Below are 25547 nucleotides of genomic sequence, written 5' to 3' on the forward strand. Positions count from 1 at the left end.
CAAGGTCTTTTCCCGAGGATGTCAGGGGGAACTAGAGGGTATAGGCTTAGGGTGAGAGGGGAAAGTTTTAACAGGGACCGAAGGGGCAACTTTTTCATGCAAAGGGTGATGCATGTATGGAATGAGCTGGTGGTGGACGCTGATACAACGGATATACAAATTGGAAGAGGTTAGAGAGAAATGATCCAAGGGCTGGTAAATGGGACTAGATTAGAGTATCTGATCGGCGTAGACTAGTTGGACCAAAGGATCGGTTTCCGTGCTGTACACCTATGTCTATAAATGGTAGGCAGCTCTGACCAACTGCAGTCGATCAGTGATCCACCTTCAGTGGCTCAGTACAAGAACTGTTATGCTGCTTAATATGCTGTTGTATGGCTTCTATAAAACAACAACATTATAGAACCTTCCTTCCTCACCTACTACTCTATTTTAGGCAATTGAACAGGAATAAGTACATCTTGACTTGGCTCCAAAATTGACCAAACCTCAAGATCATCTTCAACAGCACTGGTGATTCAGACTGCATTGAACCCATTTAGAAGTCACCCCACAAACATACGAGATCTCAAAATGGCAAAAAATAGCTGATACTTGTTTGTCACACTGATCAAGGACACAAAAATGAAGAGGGTTTTACCTGGGTCTGAAGTAGGCAGTTAATAATTTACACACATAAATAAGAGATCAGCATCTTTTTTCAGGTGCCTGTTACAAAAGTAGCTTTCTCTTAGACAGCCATGTGAGCTGCCTCAGAGAAAACTGGAAAGAAATGAAAAATGTCATTCTATTCACCACTGCTCCCAATCCTGGCATCCACAGACCTTGGATCACACTGTGTCCTCAACTTTTGATTTCAGCCTCCTGACCAGCGATTGTAATGCCTCATCCGTCTGTTCCAGCAATTCTCTCCATACACGGTCACCCCACCAATCCAATGTTTTACAAACCTCCAATTATTACCTCTCCGAAACACAATCCCTCCCCTTGACACAATCACTTACCTGAGAGCTGCTGCATTGAATTAGTGCAATTCCCAGCATGGCCTCTCACAGCAGAATCACCTTCACTGTAATCCGGCCTGTGGCCAAATTTGAGGGACTCTTCAGACCACACCATTTGTATTAACCTGGATTAAACTGGGAGCCCAGGAGGGATACTCCTGAATTCAGTCTCTAATATATCTATTTCCCAATTGGAAAAACAGAAGGGACAATATCACTTTAGCTGTATTTAAAATGTGTTTATCAGCAAGAATAAAAAAACAGCTCTACAGGTTAAACAAAGAACCCAACACGGAAGTTTAACAGCTTCTTTGCATATTAAATAACCACAAAAAACTCTTAAAATCATACAGAATAAATAGTCAAAAATAATTTACACATTTGGTACAAAGATTAGGGAAGGGGAGTTTACGAATTGCTTTGTTTAAAAGTTTTCACATCTCAAAAGGGGACGAAAACCTTTACAACTGATATGGCTTTTTTTTAATTGAAACAATGCTATGAACAATCTTTTTCTGCTTCTGTACAACATTTACATCATAAAAGCCATTCAGAACCTGCTCCAAAGCCAAAGAAAAACCTTCTATTGTAGTGCATCAATCACAACTTCATAGAGTTTCCCCACCAGCAGCTCCGTTAAAACCATTACAGAAGTCGAATCAGTGTTTTTGCCGTACTTCTACAGTGGATGCTATTGGCATAGTTTAATCAACTTTAAGTGCAGATGATTGCTGTAGGTCGGGTGGATTCAGCGCCCAATAATGCAAGGACAGTGAATAATCATGACTTGAGCATGAGAGACTGCTAATATTAATTCAATTATCTCATGTTGTCATAATCGGCAATTCAATTCCCTCGAATCAGGTCTCACCACCCAATGCTTAAAAATAAATATCCCAACAAAAATTTACAAATATGCTGAGGAAAAAAATTACCATTTTTAATTCATCTTTTCTTTTTGAAAAAGCTCTGATGGGGAATTCTCTCTCTAACACATAACACTCACTCAACACTTTCAAACTGATCGGAAACAAAAAACATGTCAAGATTCAAAGCTTCAGTCACAAAGCAGACTCTTTCAGAGGCACAGGTTTCGGATTGGTCAATCACATTGGTCGGCAGGGTGACAGCTGCACCTAGCATCCAAATGGCCTACGCCTGTCCCTCGGAATACAAAGTGATACTGCTAGGTGTATACTGCAAATAATTCAACTGCAAGTGGGTGCATTTTTGAACTGTTGAGCAACAGCATTGATTATTCACTCAACACAGCCCAGAACAATATAGAAGTTTACCAGTATTTTCATAACAGAAAGGATACCACAATATTGTGATCAGTTACCAATGTGATTTTGCTTGTAAGAAATGCTTAAATGCCTAAAAGAACATTAGCAACATAGTCAAACATCCAGTTTCACTCAATGTGTCAGTTAGTTAAGGGACAATGAAATCATTGGAGGAAGAATTAGAAAAAACGTTCATTTGTTACATCTGTATTAATAATACCAGTTTAAATTAGTTTGAAAAATATATCTTTCAGTGTAAGTTTAAAAATAGAACTGATGAAAGACAGTTAACAAACTGAAAATGTTGCCTGTGCAAAAAAAAAGTTTTTTGCTGCAAGTTAATTCCATTAGAAACATACTAATCAAGATTTCACATGATCGCATCAACATGAATTAATCAAAACTGACGGAACTAAACCAAAAACAGTAACAACTAATTGGCTCAAAAATAAAAATGTTGTCTGGCATTTTGAAGTCCCCAATCTCAGTGGACAAAAGTTCACTGAAGTTCTAATGCTCTTAACGACCTAATTAGAAATGAGATAACCTTCTCAGTGAAGGCTGCTAATGTGCCCACAACATTGTAATGTGTATTTTGCACAATTACTACAGGGGTTAAGTCAAGTTTGATTCATAATAGTTGAGTTTTGGTCTGCATGTTAAGTTTGGTTTCAATTTAGAACAACCTTCAAAGAGCAGCCATTTACCAGTCATTGACAGGATTGTGTAAAGGCACCACATGGTTGTGCAATACTTGAGTCTAACAGCAACAAAGACATATTCACACTTATTCCAACTGGCCAGGATGATTTGGTAGGAGGCAAGTCAAGATGGAGTCTGTAGCCTACTTCCTATACTGTTAACAACTGACATTTGCAATAAGCACATTACCATAGATGGCTTCCAAAACGTGAAGGTATCAAATTGGCAACTTTCAGGGGATTCCTACCACGCATTGTACAAGAATTCCTCAGAGCACTGATTCAACAGAGGAAACAAAAAATGTTTCCCCTGCAGCCACCAGCTATTAAAGCACAGTTTAAAAACATGTACCTTTAGTTTCTTAATCTTAGACTGGAGCCACTATTTTATCAAAGCAAATTCATGAAAAATGGAGATATAAAATCTGTATCTCTATGCACAGTAACAGAAAGAATATGCAAGGTTACAGTTGGAAAAATGCTGATGTAGCAATAAATATAAAAACGACATGTACTGAAGCTTTGAATTCTGACTGACATTTCATTTTGCATTCAAACCTCCCTAATGTGAGGTTCAAGCTAGGAGGAACAATTAGAGTCTGAGTTTGGACTTGTTTGGATAATTAATTCAATTTTGTTCTACCCCTAAAACATTTTAAGCAAGTTCTTCATTTTTAACTGATACAGAGAATAGGCTTAAGAATTGTACAAACCAAGGAGACAGTATAACACACCCAAGTTCCCTACTACTGGACCCTGTTTAGGGGAAAGAAAACTTTAATCACAGCCACAATCAGCCAGGACATTAAATGAATCAAACACAAATAATAAACAAGGAGAGATCGAATATTAATAACAAATGGGGGAAAGAACTTTCATATATTGACTGGTTGTTTATGAAACTGTTTCTGTAATTATGTCAGAAAGATAAAGAAAAACTGGAGAAAACTATCAAAAGGTCACTTCTTCCCAGAGGGAAAAATGCATCAAGTACATACTATTGTCTTTTTACTCCAGCTGAAGAAAACGGAAAATACAAACGTAGATACCTCCTTTATTACTCAACCAATGTACAAATTATAACTTCTCCAATACAGAACGTCATTCTAAAATTAACATCAAAGCAGTGAAAATTTGATAAGACCAAATTGATGGGATAAAACGCTGCAAGATGCCGACATCTTGTTTTTTTGCGTATTTATTTTGTTCTGAACTAAATTAGAAAATACAAAACTGCGAATGCAAGATGCAGATTAACTACAGATTCTCAGAAGAGGTTTTTAAAAGAAAAATTCATGAGCACTTCAAATTGTGAGCTGCCAGTAAGCGACAAATGTATCTGCATATTTGGATATATCTTTGCTTAAATTTTTTAAAGTCACTATTTCTGACATGCAGCACTTTTTGAATAAACCTGCAATGCAAATACTGCACTGTAACACACCCTGGTGGTCCCAATACAATGGTTTCCTGTTGTACCATTCAGTTTTATAAATACTTTGCTTGTTCCTGGGGAGCGTATGGATGCAATAACTTGGTCCTCAACCAACAAGCAACAATTGGATGCTGTTGGACAGTACAATGTCGCAGGATAATCCTTCAATTTACTCCGGGGCAGTGCTGTATACTGATCGAATTGTTTAACCATAGTCTGGATTAGGAAACAAAGTGCAAGTCACCTTGTACGACACATAAAAGTAACAATGTGATCATCTAGGCCACAGATTGCTCGGGGTTAGTGGTAGTGCACAATCTGTAGAATTTTAGATACATTTTTTGAATAAACATTAAATTCTTCTGAAAACTTCATCCCTGTATTGTGAGGCTTGACCAGCAGATCAGAATTATACCGCTAATTGCTCACTTGCACTAAGGACACTGACAGCAATTCTGTGTGCATGCTTGGATACATGGCTGCACCTTCTTAAAAGTTTTTAATGGAGCCAACAGGAGATTTCATAATAATATTTAAAAGTAAACAGCGTATCTGCAAAGTGTAACTGTGGCTCAGTGGATCCCAATGACACAGCATTGATCCCAAGCATCAATCTGAAAGGAAAAAATATGCAACTGCTGTTTATGATGAGAATCTCTTTAAACTTTACATGTAATTAGAGGTATATACATTATTAAAAAGAGAAAAGTGATGCATGTGGGCTGAGAATTCACCTTCAGTCATAGGAAGACCCATGGTACAGGCTAGCAACCCCCAGAATTAGTCAGCAATAGGATTGAGTTACAGGGACAGCTAACGATGATGGCAGGTGAAGCATGAGAAACCAATTAATATTTAAACATTACAGCACAGAAACAAGTTGGGAAGGGGCATAGAGAAACTTGATTTTGGATGGAGCAACCAAATTAAACTGCCTCAGCATCAAACTTCAAATTTTGTTGCTGATAGACAGTTAAGAGAGAGGATAAGGTGTCATGATCCAGTAATGAGCCTAGATAGGTTACATTATTTGCTTCCCATATTGTAAAATGTAAATTATTTAAGTATTTAGAGAGAATATCAAAAGGGCAGCTGAACTGTAGTAGAGTGCATAATGGATGGCCCATTTGAAGTGACACAGTAGCTCAAATCAAAGAGAAGTGAAGGGGCTTCCAGGTGGGAAAGAGGTGATCCACTAATACCATAACGATAAAACCGTAAAACAGAATAATGAAAAGGGCCAGTGTAAACAAGAAATCTGGTGTGTAAGAACAAAGTTGGGAGTGAAAGGCTCACGCCAGGATAAAAAAAAACCCCAATTAACATACAAGCCCATTACATATAAACTAGCACCTACCAAACTACATGTGTGGATTAAGCAAAGGATTTGATTCTTAAAGTGACCATCAGGGACTTGATTGTGACTGTCAAGTTCTCCAGGACATTCTGTACACTTTCTGAACATGCTTACTAATATCACCATGCAGCTCAAATTGAATTCTCAAAAGTACTCATCCGTACATTAGACAAACATTTAATAGCATAAATGCAATGAGTACAAGCTGCCCTTATCTTTTTAATGACCTCCCTTTACCAAAGCAATCTCATAATGACAGAATAATCATTATAAGCAGGTGAACCATGAATCTTAACATTCATTCAGGTAAAATACAGTCACTTTTCCTTTTTTTTTGACATCCCCACTGCGATTACTACTGTTTTGCTTTTAATACAAAGCAGAGATGGGTGTGTTATATATAAGCAGAAGGTTTGTATAACTCTCTCAGAACATTCTCAATCAATCCAGGAATAATCTGGTACAAACCATAAAGAACATCATCAGATCTACAATGAAATCTTTAGTTCTCAGAAATGGTTATGCTTGCGTGCCTAATCCAAGCACGTGCTCTAACTGCATTTTAGTTTCATACGATGGAAGAGAATTTCACTCTAGTGTTCAGTCCCATTGCAGGATCATTTTGGGCTCTTCTGTTTATTAGCTTCACGCAAAGTCACTGACTGCCAGCTTAATGTCATCATAAACCTAATACTGTTTCACGGGAAGTACTGTCAAACTTATTGCACATTTTTCAAAACTCAGTGTCATTTACAAATGGATCCTCCAGTAGTCAATGCCCATTATGGGCAGCTTAATTGGCAAGGTGCTGAGAAATAGGGGGATGGGGTGGCTTCAAATGCACCCCTTTGTTCGGTTCATGACCTTACTGTGAGAGATCACCAATCGGAGGGCCGCTGTCAAAAAGCATTTCTTTCCTTGAAGTCTCAGCCACTGAGAGCTCTTGGGCGAGGTCATTAAAGCGGGCAATGTAATCCACACTGCTTTCATTCATCATACACACCAGCTGTGAGTCGACCTTGATAATAAAAACAAAGAATGAATGCATGATTCAACATACATCATAGATGTTCAAAATGAAGTATTTTTCTTTTCTTCTCTTTCTTTTTACCACGTGTTTCTCAGCTAATGCCTGAGATTTGCCTTTATCTTTGAATTATTGCTACAATAGCAAAGAGGAACTCATCCCTTGCTCAGTTTTCAAGTTTATCTCTTCTATTCTTTAATGAAAATACGGGCAAGAGGATTAAGGTGAAGTGAAATAAAAATGTTTCCCTCAGATGAAAACTGGAGCTGATAGAGCAGCTATGTAGTAAAAATACCTGAAGCTGATTTCACAGTTCAGCAAGTCAATAACACAAGTATATTTCCAGAATTGTTTTTTGCCAAAGGAACCAAAACAACCTAAACCCTCCTTTGAATTAGTCTTGAATGAAATATTTGTGACATAACTCAACTGTTGCAACACTGCTTCTTTTTGGATATAGTATATAAAATGGACTTGGAAGTTGGAATGAAGTAAAATTTCAATACTTGAAAACTATACCAAACTTGGAGGTGTGACAAACAGTTAATACATTGATCAACTGCAACAGAACATAGATAAGCTCAGCAGAAAGAATAGGGAGAGCCAATATAGACTTAAATGGCACAGTTCTACAAGTGTGCAGAGACAGACTGACCTTGGAAATTATGTAGAATCATGGGCTTCATAAGTAGACATAATCAGCACAATAGCTGAGAAGTTACACTTTATTTTTATTTATTCACAGGATGAGGGCATTGCTAGCCTGGCAGCATTCATTGCCCATCCCTAATTGCCCAGCAGACAGTTAAGAGTCAACCACATTGTTGTGGGTCTGGAGTCACATGTAGGCCAGACCAGGTAAGGATGACAGTTTCCTTCCCTAAAGGATATTAGTCAACAAGATGGGTTTTTATGACAATTGTTTCATGAGCCACTAGACTCTTTCATTTGAAAAATGTATTGAATTCAAATTACACCATCTGCTGTGTTAGGGCTTGAACCAGGGTCCCTGGAACATTAGCTGGGTTTCTGGGTTAACAGTTCAGCAATAATACTACAAGACCATCACCTCCCATGAACCTTATAAAGCTCTAGAGTATTGTGTCCAGTTTTGCTCACCACTAATTAGGAAAGACTGGATTGTTCTTTGAGAGAATGTAGAGGAAATTTACCAGAATGGTTCCAGGAATGAGGGATTTTAGCTACAGAGAATGAGTGAGGGAGTTTGGGGAAACAAGGGTTATTCCCCTTGGTATAGAGAAGATTGTACAGAGATTTTATAGAGGTGGTACATGATTACGACAGGTTAAGATAACGTAGTTAAAGGTAAGTTGTTTTCATTAGCTCGTGGCATGAGTGCAAGGGGACACAGATGTGGTTTTGGGAGAGAAATAATTGTTTTATGCAGCAACTAGCAACAAGCTGGGTTCACTGCAGAAGAGGGCAGTGCAAGTGAAATCAATGAATGATTTCAATAGGAAACTGGATGGGCACTCAGGGCATTAAACCTGCAAAATTATAGGACTGGAGGCAGTGAATGGGACTGATTAGATTGCTGTACAGAACACCAGTAAGGGAACACAGGATTTAAGCACAGGATTAGGTCAAGGGTTGGCTGTCACACAAAAGATCAGAGAGGTGGTCTCAAACCCACTTACTGTCAGCACCTTCCAAAGCCTTTGACTCCTTTGTCTATCAAAAAACTGACTAGACTTGATGGACTGAATAGTCTTCTTCTGTTGCATCATAACCCCATGACTCAAGGCTAATTTGAAATTAAAACGATATTGTACTCTTGCACCATATTGTCAGAAGTATACTTTTGTCAACAATAAAGTGCCATTGAAGAAAGAATTGGAATGGCAATCTTTCCTTTGCTGGGTAATAGATTGCAGCTTTACATTTTAACACGTATTGCTGTTCCAACACAACACAATAGGTGACACCCTTTTGCTGGTTCACCAGTCAGGACAATTCCCTAACAGTCAACTGCCTGGTTTAAAATTAAAGTCTGGCACTTAACCATCAATCACGACTAAAAAGGAGCACCTCTACCAATCAATCGCCCATTTGCCAACCAATCCAGTACATTCTTGTCATGCAGTGCACATATTAACTTTTCCCTTGACTTTGTATTCTTGCAAAATGTCCTGCGAAATGGAAGAGGTGTAGCTTCAACAAAATTGTTTAGAACTATTATTTCTACCCTCAAAATCAAAAATGTATAGGGGCATTGAACTGTTTCTGCACAAGAATAACATTGCTCCTCTCCTGCAGGAGATTCAATATGATTTAAAATCAGCAAAGCTGCACACCACTTGATTATAGGAAATTCTGCTCACTGCTCTATGAAACATAGCAGTCAGGAAAACATTCGATGATCTCTCTACAACAAATATCCAAGATCCATATTGATTAGGGACTCACCCACTAAAATATATAATTAGTCAAAATTGCCGATCACAAAGCACAATTACCTTCCTGTACAGTGCTGGTATTGAAATTTGAAGTTACTGAAATTATGTTTGAATATTTAGGATCAAATCAATGTCAATGAATTTATTTACATTGATAGATTTTGCCAAGTGCAGAATCAATAGTAACAGTCTTTACCAATGCTGTCCTAGCAACCAGAATAGTTCAATGTCTCAACCTCAGTGTCTCAAAATCTATGGATAAATCAACATTTTAATCTCCCATTAGTTTTTCAAGATTATTTAATTTGGAAAGCTCGATTAGCCAAAATGTGTAACTTATAAGTTACATGTGTGGCTAAGAAACCCATGGCTTCTTAGAATTGAGCGTTAAAATGTGCATACTTACATACACGATTTGTTTTTAAAAAGTACTTTGTATTTTATTATTACAAATTGCTTGGGTTAATCTTCAAACAGAGTTCATGTTCTTACCTCTGAGACATCTACTAGTGAGCGGGACACAAAAGAATCCCTGGAGTTTCCATCCAAGAGGCTTGTTCCAAGCAAAGAGTTGCTATTGCTATTGCAGTTACCTGTTGTTAGCATCTTCCGCCCCTTTTCAGGCGATATCAGACTTGCTGCAAACAACCAAAAACGTATCAAATCAATCCACTGCATTTCTCATAAAAAGGTACAGAATGTCTAAGCAGTAGCACATATCCTTCCAAAAATCAAAATTAAACCTCCGTGACTTTTTCAATGGCAACTTGTCTCAGCTGGAACACTGTTTTCTGATTCAGAAGGTTCAAAGTTCCATGTCAACAGCAGAGCTGGAGCACTTAAACCATATCAACCTTTGGAGCAGTATTAAAAAGGAGTAATGCACTGTAGAGTTTCCACATTTTGGACGGGATGGTGATAAAACAAAAGCATCTTTTTCAAGATCCATTTGGCATGAGCTTTTTTAATTGTGTAACAGTACATATGGGTTTAAAATGTGCTCACTCTCAGAAACCACAGCTTAACTTCATGTGTCACAAATACTCTAACTAGTTTCTTGACCATAGGCTCAAGGGAAAGCGATAAGGCACTTAAATATGAAGGTGTAATTTGTTTAGCAGTCACTGAAAATTAATAAATAATTCATTAATGCACAAACCATTCCTCAGCTTAGTTTGTTGGTGCTTATCAGCCCACACTTTCACTGAGTTTCATCTGAAATTCGAGAATTTGTGAAGAGAATTAGATAAGCCAGATAACTTCCATAGTTTGCGAAGCAAGTATTAAAAAGGTCCTCAGTAACTTAGTGTGCATCTTTTTTGGGCAATCTATTATTTTCTAACATACAAGAGAATAAACAAAGCTCAACAGCCATAAAATAAATTGCTGCAGAATTCTTTGTATTAATACTATTTAATAAAACTGTTTAACACATTCAGGAACAAACAAAATCCACTATCACATTATCTTACTATCTGCTTAAAATAAGGAGAAACCTGTAGAGGTACTTGATACATTTAATAGCTGACTGGGTCAGTATGCTCAATCCGGCCACTTTAACTAGCTACTAGGACATCTAAAAAAATTATTCAGGTCACAGGAGGCTAACGCACACCAACAGTAATTACAGTACTGAAGCCAGTAATATCTAAAGAAGGAAGGAATCCAAGAATTCATAAAACAGTGGCATTAAATCAAGATCTGCATTTTTGTTCAGATAGGCACTTAACATCCCATAACCTTAGCTGAAGAAAAGGAGCAAGTTCTTCCAGAAACCCTGCCAAAAGTTCCAGTCCGAACATCAGAAACACATTACCTGCTTTTGCTTCATAGAATCCTAACAAAATATGGATTCAGTTCAGTACAGTTCTCTGTGGTCTTTGGATTTTTGACTTGAACAAAATGATTACCAAGATTTAAAAATAGCAACCAATGTAATACAACATAATTTGTTGGGTGAAATGCTCCAAGATGCTTTTGATATACACAAAACAAATAAAACCTTTGCCTCTTAAAATCCAATAAACTGGTCTTTATTAATTGTGGTACTTTACTTTCTTTTTAATGACTTCAATGGAAGGAGTCTTCTTCCTGGCATAGGCCCAGCGATGAGGTGGCATCCAATGGGCCGGCACCTGGTGGCACTATCTCCCAGTGTGGCAATCTTGTCCAGGACAGGGTAGTCTCAGCCTGAAGTAGCATTCTTGTCCCGATGCGGAGGTCTTGTCTGGTCATTAGGGTCCTCTTCGGCAGTTTCTGGATATTCCAGCGCCTATTGTACAGTCCAACTGCAGAGGTGTTGTCTTGCCGTGGAGGTCTCATTCTTGTTTTGGAAGTGGCTTCCCTGGTATTCTGAAGGCCCAGTGTGGAGGTCTAGTCTGGTGAGCTGGTCTTGGCTGGCCCTGCATGGTGATTTTGGCTCAGTTTTTCAGCGTATCCCAAAACCAGGAGTCATTACTTGCACGGTGATGAACTTTTACTTTTCTGTTCTCCAGTTTTATGATTTCTGTCATTAATTGAGGCACTGTGCTATGGTAAACTAAAAAAACTTTTCAATGTGCTTTTTGTTTGTAAAAATACATGTGACAATCTGGAGGTGATTCCAGAGTGGTCTCCTGGCCTCAACAGCCAGGAGGTGAAGCCCAGCATGGACTGGAGTCAAGGCCCAGCGCAGACAAGGTTACTCACCAGTGTAGACTGGATTGGAAGGACTGTTGCTCTGAACAGCTTTCCTTTCTCTGTTTTCTAATTTATTCCTACAGTCTGTCATGCTGGACTTTTAAACTTCTTTATTTTTCTTTTCCCCGAGAACTTGTACTGAATTATCTGATACCTAAGATGGCACCATAAGTGGCAATTTGTCGACTCTACACTGTACTCATTGAGTACATGTGACAATTGAGGTGATTCAATTCAATTCAAATTGCCACTCTATTATTTTTAGACTGGAAGTAATGATGGTAACATACAAGTGTGGCTCACATCCAATCCCAATATTATTAACAAAATAATTTATTAGTGAACAAAGAACGTAATATAATAACTGATCTGGGATAAATTAAACAAAATAGATTAATCCAGAATCCCAAAACTCCTGGGTGGGATTAATTTGCTATATCTCCCCCATTTTCTAAATATATGTTAGTTCAGACACATTTCCCTTTTATTTACGCTCACCATTCTTTAATTGTTGGTGTGGAATTCATGCAAGAATGCTGCCCCAGCCACAGAACACTGCTAATGCCATTTATGACCAGCCACTAGTTAGACCATTGCTGTATTCTCCACTTTGTTCTTTCACTACATAAACACAAGCAAAACCACTTAAAAAACAACTTAAGTCATACAGCACAGAAACAGACCCTTCGGTCCAACCAGTCCATGCCAAACACAGTCCCAAACTAAAGTAGTCCCACCTGCCTGCTCCTGGCCCATATCCCTCAAAACCTTTCCTATTCATGTATCTATCCAAATGTCTTTTAAATGTCATAATTGCACCCACATCCAGCATTTCCTCAGGAAGGTGTGCCACAAGGATCGGTGCTGGGTCCACTATTTTTCGTCATTTATATAAATGATTTGGATGTGAACATAGGGAGGTACAGTTAATAAGTTTGTAGATGACACCAAAATTGGAGATGTAGTAGACAGTGAAGAAGGTTACCTCAGAGTACAACAGGATCTTGAACAGATGGACCAATGGGCTGAGGAGTGGCAGATGGAGCTTAATTTTGATAAATGAGAGGTGGAAAAGCAAATCAAATCAGGACTTATACAATTTATGGTCCTGGGGAGCGTTGCTGAACAAACCAACCTTGGAGTGCAGGTTCATAGTTCCTTGAAAGTAGAGTCGCAGGTAGATAGAATAGTGAAGGCCATTGGTATACTTTCCTTTGTCGATCAGAGCATTGAGCATATGAGTCAGGAGGTCATGTTGTGGTTGTACAAGACATCGATTAGGCCACTTTTGGAATACTGCGTACATTCTGGTCTCCTTCCTGTTGGAAGGGTATGTTGTGAAACTTGAAAGAGCTCAGAAAAGATTTACAAGGATGTTGCCGGGGTTGGTGGGTTTGAGCTACAGGGAGTGGCTGAATAGGTTGAGGCGGTTTTACCTGGAGTGCCAGAGGCAGAGGGGTGACTTTATAGAGGTTTATAAGATCATAAGGGCATGGATAAAGACAAGGTCTTTTCCCTGGGGTAGGGGAGTCCAGAGCTAGAGGGCATAGGTTTAGGGTGAGGGTGAGGGTGGGGGGGAGATATATAAAAGCACCTAAGGGGCAATTTTTTCACAGAGAGAGAGAGAGAGAGAGAGAGAGAGAGAGAGAGAGAGAGAGAGAGAGAGTGGTGCACATATAGAATCAGCTGCCAGAGTTGGTACAATTACAGCATTTAAAAGGCATCTGGATGGGTATATGAATAGAAAGGGTTTAGAGGGATATGGACCAAGTGCTGGCAAATGGAACTAGATGAGGTGAGGACATCTGGTCTGCATGGATGAGTTGGACCAATGGGTCTGTTTCTGTGCTGTACATCTCTATGACTTTAAGTTAATTCCATTCATGAATCACCCTGCGTAAACGATTTGCCCCTTAGGTCTTTTTTTAAATCTTTCTCCTCTCACTTTGAAAATATGCCCCATAATCCTGAAATCCCCCCATCCCGGGGAAAAGACAACTACCACTGACTTTATTTATATCCGTCATTATTTAATACACTTCTGTAAGGTCATCTCTCAACCTCCTACACTCCAGTGGAAAAAAGCCCCAACCTATCCAGCCTTTCTTTATAATTCAAACCTTCCGTACCTGTCAGAAAGGCTTAAACAACAAAGAGTTAGACACAAAGCTTGACCTATCCTGTATTTTGGAATCCAGAGAAACATCATGTATAAACAGAGAAAAAAAAATTACATCGGATCATTGCAAAATTAGAGAGCTCTAAACAGATGCTAATATACTAAACCCACACAGTATTAGCTAAATTGAGCATTTTACTACTTGTATGAATGAGAATTAACTGAAGAGAAACAGAGAAACAAGTCTTTGCCTTTTGATGAATCATGAGATTTGAAATGGGATCAAGATCTTGAAAGTTTTTGTGATTGTTTGCATTTCTTGAGACTACATAGTGAAACATGCTTTAGAACACAGAATATTACAGGCAGTATAGGCCCTTCAGCCCTTTATGTTGCACCAACCTGTGGAACCAATCTGAAGCCTATCTATCCTACACTATTCCATTTTCATCCATATGTTTATCTAATAACCATTTAAATGCCCTGAAAATTGGCAAATTTGCTACTGTTGCAGACAGTGCGTTCCACCTCCTCACTACTCCCCGAGTAAAGAAATTACCTCTGACATCTGCTCTATATCTATCACCCCTTAATGGAAAGCTATGTCTGGAGGACAACCAATTAGAAGACACTTACATAATAGACTACCCAATGAAGAGTCACCAGAATCATTTGGAAACCACTGTGGATCGTGCGTAGGTGAGGGAATCCAGTTTCGTTGAGGACTGGCTGAGGGAGATGGGAGACTCTTTGAGTTGTCACCACCATTTAGCTTTGTTGGAGAGAGAGAAGCACCATCACCTTTTAAAACAAAAGACAAGATTTAAATCAGAAATGGATGTAGTAAATAAATTACATTCTATCAGCAACAAAATTTCAAAGTAGTTCATTAGCTAACATTTGGAAATCCTTTGGTCACATATACCAGTAAATGTAAGGCTTTTCTTTAAGGATAGTTCATATACACAATTTAATTTCCTGTGTAGACCTACAAAGTAAGGGCACAAATCAATACTTATGTGGAAGAAAAATGAGTAAAATAACAGCAACAAAGTGCGGTAAGATTAACTCTCCATTTGTTATTCAAATATTAAATTTTGAAGGCATGGTTCAGTACAACATAAGCATTCAGTTTCCTAAATTATTGAGTTTCCCACTTTTGGTCTATTGTTATGTTCTTACAATAGTATTTCATTACAGACACATTAAAAAGGTCTCATTTTTCAAATTAACCTGTAGCGCATGATACAACTGATGAAGATACATAACCATCAACAATTATACAGTTTTCTACTTACCACTGACATACTGAGTAGAGTTGATAGCAAGCTCAATTATAGAGTCGCTGATTTGGCTGTGAGGTCCACCCTGGGACAATGTGTCATCAGGAGGTCCTGGTAATGATATATCCAGGAGTGCAGAGACATTTGGAGGAGAAGTGAACAACGTGTTGGAAGCTTCACTTGGAGATGGCAATCCATTCTGAAGTGTATGTTTTTCAAGCTCCCTCTGTGCAGAAAAGACATATTACAGATTAAAGGCATTTACTGTAGTCACAAGGTACAGGATGCATTCTCTCAGGCAAGACAATCAAAAGCATGTTCCAGGCTAAACACCTGAATAAAAGCAGGGTTTAAAAAGCAATACTTTCAAGCAAAATTCTGATGGATTTCATAGCTACTCATGGTAGTTCAAATACCATTTGAGTGTTGTTCTTTATTTTAATTTAAATATCTTACATAGAATAAAAGTTAAAAAAAAACAGTGAAACTTTGGGTTCCATCCACTTAATTACACAAGAATGTTGAGTTTGCTTCATTTCAGCTTGTAACAGTGAGGGTAACTTTCACAATCAGTCAATAAACTTGTATTTGATTGTTCTTTGCGAGCCGACTTCTGTAGATGAACAGCTCATCAGTTGAAGAGACTGATTCATTCAAATAATAAAGCAGCTGGGTGCCACTCTCATCATTGCTTCTTTAAAGCTGATCCTGTTTCCTTCCTGTGGGCGTCCTACTCCTGCTCAAGAGGAGGTTAACATCTGGAGACTAGTGGGAAGGCAGCAGAAATCGAGGGGGTCAAGGAATATCTCATCAACGCAGACAGTTACAACACAGGAGGCGGCAATTCAGCCCATTGCGTCCGTGTCTGGCAGGAGAGATCTGAAGACACTAATCAGACTTTCAGGTATAGGCCTATAGCGTGCCACACCTCATTATTATAATGAGAAGCTTATAAAATAGAGTACTTCTACAATTTTATAGGATTCTTTTTAGGTCACTTAAACCTCCAAAATGATGCATTTATCACTGCAAACGGAAGCTATTGTGCACTGCAGACATAAGCTAGTGACTCTCATTTATCAGTTATTGTTCTCAATTATAAGAAAGCTTGCTATGAAGGTTCTACCATTTTGATAATTTCTCCAACATCGAAGAACAGAATTAGTCATTTGGCAACATACGCTGAAAAGCTCCTTCCCTCATGATGCTACTCTGTGGAGCTACTGATTAGATATACAATAGCATCAGCGTGTTTTGGCTGCTTATATCAGCCATTAGTGTAACAGACATTAAACTCTCACTAGCCCGAACCAATTAGTAAAACTACTCTGAAAAACTATATTCATTACAAGCATACTGTGGACATAGAACGTAGCTCAGAAAAATATCTAAAGCTTGCAATACAATATTCAGAAGGAATAGCACATAGACACAGCTTACAGAACACTAAATGTTGACAGCCAATGACACTCACTGTTGTCACAGTTGTTTCTGTGTTGCTTCCATTCTCTTGGACTGAGGATAATTCTTGGTCTGAGGTTACTATGGAAATCCCTTCTGTTGACAAAGTAGTCAAATCTTGTGGCCTTTCTGAATCAAGTGTCTGGATCGGGCTGCCTGGAATTATGCCGGCTGTTTTAGCTGCCATATCGATTGCACCTGACACAAAAGGAACACTGTTTGATGAATGCACTCCAATTACATCATATTTGTTTTTGACACATATATAAATAAGCATCTGACAATTCAGAAATCTACAAGTACACCTCCGTATAATAGTTCAGAAATGTACGGCATGTTCCAAAAACTAAATCTGCATAGGTGAAACCTCAGAGAAAGCTTCCACAAAGTATTGTTCACAGACAATAATGTTGATACATCATTACAAAGTTATAATTCAATTAAGCAGGAGTAGAATGGGCTAGGAAATACAGAATTGGCCAAAGGACAAAGTTTTCGCATTGAAGGTGAGATGCATAACCAAAATGGTCTTATAACAAACAAATGAACACATACAGAGCCACAGAATAATGGCTAGTAAACAAAACAAAATTGACCTTTGCTATCACAAAATGTAGAGGGATAATATTAACATTTCTGCAATAAAGAATCTGATAATTATGTTCACTAAATTAAAAAGGTAATAACATGCAATTGAGCATGATGTTCATTGAACTATGACAACCCATAGCATTAATTTTAAAAATTTTGCAGCTAGCCCTTAGATCTTCTTAATTAAAAGATTGACTGCGGCTCTACACAATCTATAAATCAAGAGGACTTACAAGAAAAATAAAAGATTGATAACATACAAAATTCAAAATGCTACATTTGGAGTTCTTTTGAAAATTAACTTTTGTAAAAATTGCAACTTACTAGAGAGCTGGCTAGTAGATGATGGAATGGCTTTTGGAACAATAGGACGAGCTAGAGATGCTTTGGAAAGTGATGACTGAAGAGGACGGAAAGAACCTGTACCTAAAAAAAACAAAAGCACACAGGTCTCACCTGAGAGTATAAGATGAGCGGGGATGAAATTTTAAAATTAGAGGCATTGAGGATGAGAAACCAAATAGTCATAGAGATGTACAGCATGGAAACAGATCCTTTGGTCCAACACGTCCATGCCGACACTTAACATTGTAGTTGTGCTGCTGAAAAGTGTGACCTTAAATGAAACAACTTTAAGGCAATTAGGTTTTTTTAAACAACCAAGGTAAAAGCTGTAGAAATGCACCATAGGCGAGTTCCACCCATAGCCCAAACAAGTTCAGGTTAGGTGCATTGGCAATACTGAATTGTCATGTAATATCCAGGAATATGCAGGTTACATGGATTAATCATTGTAAATGTGGGGCTGTGGAGACAGTGTGGAATGCTGGGTTTCAGTGGGATGCTCTTTGGAGGGTTGATGCAGACTTGATAAGCTAAATGGCCTCTTTCTGCATCACAGACATTCTACAATACAGGATAGTATAGAAGGGCTAAGTCTCCTGGTCTGAACAGTAACAAGTGAAATTTAACCCTGTAAAGTGTGAGGCAATGCATTTTGGGAAGACTAACAAGGCAAGGGTGTACACGTTGAATAGTAAGACTCTAGGAAGTAGAGGATCAGAGGGACTTTGGTGTGTTTGTCCATGGATCCTTGAAGGCAACAGGACAGATAGACAAAGTAACTAATGAAGCATGTGGGACACTTGCTTTTATTAATCAAGGTACTGAATAAAAGAGCAAGGGGCAGCTTATGATGGAGATGTATATAATGTTAGTTAAGCCACAGTTGCACTGCTGTGTGCAGTTCTGATTGCCACTCTAAAGGAAGGGTATGGCTACACTGGGGAGGGTGAGAATGAGATGTTGTCACCAACATGTTTTCTGAGCTAAAGCAATTCAGCTACAAAGAAAGATTGGATAGACTGGGGTTGTTTTCCTCAGATCAGAGAATGTTGACTGACGTGTACAAAGTTATGAGGGGTATAGGTAGGGAGAAATCTTTTCCCATTCGAAGAGGGACATATAACCAGAAAGCTGAGCATTTGAAATGCCACAACATACAGGTTACAGGCCAAGTCCTGGAAACTTTGATCAGAATAGATTAATGTTTGATGACTGGCTGGACTCAAATGGGCAGAAAAGTCCTTTCCCATGCCATAAAAACACTGACTATAATTTCTCTTTTAGATAAATGCCCAGCTTTGAGGTCTGTTCTTCTGTCTGGTGGGGTTCCCATTTCTCTTGTTTATAATATTTACCTTCATTGTTTCTGTTTGAATAGTTTGTTTTTACTTGTCCTAATACCATTGAACTTATCTTGCACTCACTTGTCATTCAATACCAGATGCCTCCTACCTTTTTCTGGATCTTTCCTTTTATTCTTATTTCTGTCTTCTCCTCACCCTATCTCTTGCCTGCTTAAGCTTATCATATCTCTAACTGCCTCAATTCTGATGCAAAGCCATTGACCTGAAAACCTGAGCTGGATGCTTCTGCTGTCTTCAGGATTCCAACATCCCAACGAAAGAGGGCACCTGAGCAGGCACTTGCCAGCAGCACAGTGACATCCCGGAGGTACCTCCGAATGGTGCACTAAGGTCAGCAAACAGGCTTCCAATAGAATGATAGGTAAGTGACTTTGAGGACGATTCAAAATGGAGGCACCATTGAAGGGGCCATAAATCTATTAGAATGGAGAAGCAGGGACGCCCTCAGATTGAAGGCATAACCATTCCGAATGGCTCGGGGGAATAGAGCTTATACAGCAAAGTCACCTCTCAATGCAAGCCACTGGAGAGTTTGATTCTGGCATGAGGAGTCTGCACTGCTAGCAGAATTGCTTCATTCAGGTGTCCATTATGTAAATGGAGCAATGATCTGTGCAATCAGTTAATCTGCTTGTCAGTCTGCCTGTGGGAATGTGCACCCGGTGGCCAGAATATGCCAGTATGTCATTTGTATGGCTCCCCACTATTTTCCTAGTTGACATCACCACCCTCCAAAGCCTTCAAACACCTCTCAAAAAGCAGCATCCTGGGGCCATGACAGTCCAGCTTATTGACTCTGGTTTTCGCTCTACAGATGCTGCCTGACCTGCCACACATCCCACATTTACTTTAATGTTATTCTGTTGATCTGTGATCTGTTTAAGTGATTACAGATACCTGTGGCAGAATTGGACAAGATGGAAAAGGAACAAACATGCTGAGAGGAATTTCCAGTTGGCCGTGGTAACAGGGTTCGCTGTAAAAAGATTAGAAAAAGAAGAATGCTTTACTCAGCAAGAAATGAACACAAATTTCAATTTGAATAGAATGCTATTTAATATTTATATTAAATCTATATTTTATTCTTTCTTAAAATATGCATAGAACAAAAACATTAAATATTCTCAACTAGATGATAAATGTTAATTAATAAATATTTGGTGTACTAAAATGAATTTTAAAACTTCCCCATCTTTTGGGATCTCAGTTCACATTTCTACAGCTCAATGTTTGCCCAAGTAAAACATACCAAAATATGGCAGGAATAGAAAAATAAATCCAATAAATGCAATTCTGAGCATGGAACAGAGGAGTAGATCATTCAGCCCTCAAGCCTATTCTGCCATTTCAGATCATGGCTAATCTGTGCCCAAGTCCACATACCTGCCACTGGTAAATTTAAAATTCACCACTGATCTAGCATCAACTGCAATTTGTGCAAGACAGTTGCAAACATCTACCACCCTGTGTGTGTGTGTAGGAATGCTTCCTAACATTTCTCACAAATGCTCTGGCCCTAATTATTTTGACAATGCCCCCTAATTCTAGTATCTCCAACCCAATCATTTCTTGTTGATACCTTGAAGACTTCGATCAGATTACCCCTCCATCTTCCAAAATTTGCCTCCCATTCACCTGTCCTCATCCAATTGCCCATTATTCTTTAAACCTTACTTGCCTGCCTTGTCCACAGACCCACTGTAACCAAAATGCAGACAACCTGGTCTTCAATTTCCAGCTCAGAACACATCAAGCTACTGCAAAAATAGGTGAGAGATTCTTCCAGTCTGCAATTCCTTGCTGAGACATTGAAAACAACTCAATAGAATAAACAACTCAAACAAGTGAACCAATATGCCATTTATTCTCAGTACCCATTTAAGATAGCATATGCATGTAGAGCTGTCTCAGTAAAATATGAACAGGAGAGATGGTCTTTTTTCATCTCTACTTCAACCTCAGTAATTTTAATTAAAATTTACATCTCGCATGTAATTTCAAAACATCCTCTTGTACATCTTATAATAAAATTATTCACCCGTACAAATATTCGATCACAAGACCATAAGACATTAGAAGTAGGCCAGTCTACGGAGTCTGCACTGCCATTCAACAAAATCATGGCTGAGCTAATAATCCTTAACCCCGTTTCCCTGCCTTATCCATATAACTCTTGATTCTTTTTCTGGTTAAAAACCTTGGTTTCTTAGTCTCAAATATACTTAATGACCCACCCTCAACAGCCTTCTACAGTAAAGCATTCCACATAAATATTCTTCATCTGTTTTAAATAGGTAACCCTTACTTTGAGATTATGCCCTCTGGTCCTAGATTCTCCCACAAGAAGAAGCAACTTCTCTACATCTTTCCTGTCCAGCTACCTAAGAATCTTGTATGTTTCAATAAGGGGTCCTCTCATTCTTTTAAACTGAGTACAAACCCAAGCTCTGCACTAAACAAAACTCCCTCTATATCCAGAATCAACCTAGTGAACGTTCACTGGATCATCTCCAAAGCCACTTCCCTTTAGATGAGGAGGCCAAAACTGTTTACATTAATAACTAGTGCCTTGAATAGTTTTACAAGACCTTCCTATTTTAATACCACATTCTCTTTGAAATAAAAGATCAACAGTCCACTTGCCTTCCCCAGTTGGACAGTGAGGGTAGTTATCGCAGCAGCTGTTACACAGCACTCATTTTCAATGCAAGGTAATGAAATGAGCCACTACTTTGGTAGAGTTGGTTCCAAGTAGGCCAGCACACTGGTAGACAGCCCTCCTTCTATATCGTATTTGACAATTCAACAAACAAACAATCTATTTGACCCTGAAGCAAGCACGCTACTAGCTAAATCAAGATGACAAAACATTTGACGTGACACAAGTACAGACTTTTACTCTAGGTCCCTATTTATAACAGCTAGAAATACAAATTTGTGGATTTATTGCCATAACATGTAAAATAAAATGGAAGCAATACACATTTGCACAGAAAACATAAATCAAGTTGGATAACAACATTGAACAATATTTCAAATTCATCAAACACATTTGTGCTGTAAAGAACATAAGAGCTCAAAAGTTTAACTCACAAACACATTTAAATAACATTTACCTGAACCACTAGCGGCTTGCGTGGGCGATTATTTCGTAACTTCCTTTGTTTGGGTAAGTAAATGTCTGGTGGCCTCTGAAATAGCAACAGATGTGATCAGAGAGCCAGGTTCATAGGCCGACTGATGGGCACCACAATCACGAATAAATCATCTAGTTAAGGTTTTCTAAATGCATTGAAAACTAGCTCAAGGCAATGTGGGCTATTGTTGGAGCTGGGATTGTGAAAATTTAAACTCATTCAACTCTTAAATCAGTTTTACGGTTAATTCTACAAGCAATAGTTGCTACAGGAATGAATTCTGGCCTCTGGTATTTGGGCAACTTTGAGAGATTGACATTATGATAGAGAAAATAACATTTAATAATACAGTACCTTCTGTTCAAGGTGTGTCGAAACATTTTATAAGCAATGACCTACAGCGGAAATTTATTCACTGTAATTATGTAGGTTAAGCTTGCCAAATTCCAGTTTGCATAGGAAAGAATACCATAGTGACAACAATGAGATAAATGACCAGTTCGCTGAAAATATTCACGTCCCTAAAGAATTAACTACAGTTTGTTTCTAACTGTAGCTTATCACCCAGTAAAATTAAGATAAATATCCTATGAAGGAGGATTTATTTCTAGCATTGACCTCACCATTCATGCACAAATCGCATCAAGAAATCATACAGACAAATGCAAAACATTTGCAATCCACACATTTACAAAATATATAGTGAAATTATTTCAATTGTACAGAATTGAGGGCAGGTGCAATCTATTAGAAGTAGTGTCTAAAGTTTTTGAGGAGGGTAATGAATAGCAAATTCTTATCAACTACTCTGGATATTTCTTCACCAGATCCAATCTTGCTTTTTGATGAGGAATTAAAGAGAAGAAACATTTTTCCAAGTCATAGACAAAGTTGGACAAAGAATTTCATATGTCAAACAGCTATCCTTTAGGTTGAAATTACTGTACACTGACTCAAAATGAAAGTAGTTTGGTGTACTGCACTGCCTCGAAAAGAAAATCACAGCCTTGTTATTCTCATTTGATACTGTTTACAATAATGAACGTATGCATACAAACAAGGAGAGAAGCAGGCCACTCAGCCGTTCAAATCGTTCAATGAGACTAGGGCTAATATGATTACTCCACACTCCTGTTCACACCTGATAACCTTTCGCTCCTTTGTTCATTAAGAACCTACCTATCTAGCTCTATATTACAAACATTCAAAAGACTTTGCTTCCAACACCTCCAGTCAGAGAGTTCCAAGGACTCCCTTGAGAAACCTTAGAGAAAAAAAACTTGTCCTCATCTGTGTTAAATGACTGACCCCTTGCATTTAAACCACGACCTCTAGTTCAAGATTCTATCACAAAAGAAATATTCATTCCACATAAAGGCCACTTAGGATCTTACATATTTCAATCACGTCACCTTCTGGTCTTCTAAACACCAGCAGATACAAGCCTAACCTATCCAACATTTCCTCTTAAGCCAACCCACCCATTATGGGCATTCTCTGAATTACATCAATGCATTTACATTCTTCCTTCGATAAGGAAGCCAATATTATACACAGTACTCCAGATATGGCCTGATCAATGTCCTGTATAACTGAAGCATAACCTCCCAATTCACATATTCAATTCCCCTTGCAATATGAAGTAACATTCTATTAGTTTTCCTAATTATTTACTACACCTGCTTATTAACCTCTTATCAACATCAAGGTGGTTTTTCATAAATTAGTATTTGGGTTAGTTATAAACAGCTGAAGCTTAAGTTAAGATTTTTCTGCCGTGAGTTACATTTTGTTTTGCATTTTCTGGAGTCATATGTAGGCCAGATCAGACAAGGACTTCAGTGAACCATATGGGCTTTACAACTATCAATGACTTGCTCTACATTCCAGATTTAATAATTAAATTTAAATTTAACTGATGTCTTTACAGCATTAACCTAGGTCTCTGGTAATTGCTACAGATTTGAGAGTGCAGTAGTAATCAGCAGAATTATATGCTTTCATTTTAGCTGTGTTGGCATATGTGAATTGCTTGTAAAGCCAGCATTTTTTGTCAATCCACTACCTGATTGCCCTTGAGAAGTTAGTGGTGAGCCACCTACTTAAACCACTACACTCCATGGGTGTAGATAAAGGAATACAGCTGTTAGGGAGGGAATTCAAAGGTTTTGACTCAGTCAAACTGGTAAATTATTACATCCCATCTTTTAACATACAGCGCTATTATTATCATCAACCACAGTAAAAAGTGCACATGTTCTCTTCTCCAGTCACATTTACAGAAGAAATTTCAACTCACACTGAAAGAATCCAGTCGCTGCCTGAAGGTCAAGTCAGTCTCTTTGCTGGGCGAATATATTTTGTTATGCCTACTGTTGGGCGGTAAAATTGTAGGAACAGCAAAAACCCCACTATCTGCATCATTGCTTGAACTTCCTGAGCTACCAGATGAACATGGCACCACCAACGTCTTCTGTACATTACGCATTCCTGAAAATAATTAAATGATTAAAAATATTTAATATGTGCAAACATTTTAGTTCTCATTTGACATCCAAGTATACACTTTCCTCTTTCAGCATTCGTAATGCAGTTAGCATGTTGTAAAGAAAAGATCAATTGCTGGAAACACCCAGCAATTTGGGCAGTATCTGGAAAGAAAAGCTGTTAACATTTCAGATCATGATAATTTTACATCAGAACAGGTACTTTCAGATTATCTTGATCTGAAATCATGTGAAGGGAGATTGATAAAACTTTACAATGCAAGGACTCAGTAATCAGTATCTGCATCAAGGAACAAAACAGAGAACATAGAACATTACAGTGCAGTACAGGCCCTTTTGGCTCTTGATGTTGTGCCAACCTGTGAAACCAATCTGAAGCCCATCTCAATGACACTATTGGTCTCACAGGTTGGCGCAACATGAGAGCTGAAGGGCCTGTACTGCACTGTACGGTTGGCAAGTTTACTACTGTTACAGGCAGAGCGTTCCATGCCCTTACTACTGAGTAAAGAACCTACCTCTGATAGCTGTCCTGTATCTACAATCCCTCAAATTAAAGCTATGCCCCCTCATGCTAGCCATCACCATCCAAGGAAAAAGGCTGTCACTGCCCATCCTATCCAATCCTCTGATCATCTTATACATCTCAATTAAGTCACCTCTCAACCTTCTCTCTAACAAAACAGCCTCAAGTCCCTCAACCTTTCCTCATGAGACCTATCCTCCATACCAGGCAACATCCTAGTACATCTCCTTTGAACCCTTTCCAAAGCTTTCACATCCTTCGTATAATGCGGTGACCAGAACTGTACGCAATACTCCAAGTGCAGCCGC

General features: G+C 38.5%; 1 protein-coding gene across 4 annotated transcripts in view; it reads right to left on the bottom strand.

Annotated features, from left to right (window-relative positions):
* Positions 1–1228: 1228 nt before the first annotated feature.
* The window catches only part of cramp1 (cramped chromatin regulator homolog 1), a 59901-nt gene continuing 35582 nt past the window's right edge, over positions 1229–25547 (bottom strand). For all 4 annotated transcript variants that reach the window (XM_072560037.1, XM_072560039.1, XM_072560040.1 and 1 more), the window contains exons 12-20: positions 24506–24696; positions 22186–22260; positions 19967–20045; positions 17685–17786; positions 16783–16967; positions 15324–15534; positions 14662–14826; positions 9720–9865; positions 1229–6801 (exon numbers count right to left, since the gene is read on the bottom strand). In XM_072560037.1, coding sequence (XP_072416138.1) covers positions 6649–6801; positions 9720–9865; positions 14662–14826; positions 15324–15534; positions 16783–16967; positions 17685–17786; positions 19967–20045; positions 22186–22260; positions 24506–24696 — 1307 coding nt within the window. In that variant the 3' untranslated portion in view covers positions 1229–6648. The remainder of the gene's footprint in view (positions 6802–9719; positions 9866–14661; positions 14827–15323; positions 15535–16782; positions 16968–17684; positions 17787–19966; positions 20046–22185; positions 22261–24505; positions 24697–25547) is intronic.

The sequence above is a fragment of the Chiloscyllium punctatum genome, chromosome 40, assembly GCF_047496795.1.
Source record: "Chiloscyllium punctatum isolate Juve2018m chromosome 40, sChiPun1.3, whole genome shotgun sequence".
NCBI classification, from domain to species: Eukaryota; Metazoa; Chordata; class Chondrichthyes; order Orectolobiformes; family Hemiscylliidae; genus Chiloscyllium; species Chiloscyllium punctatum.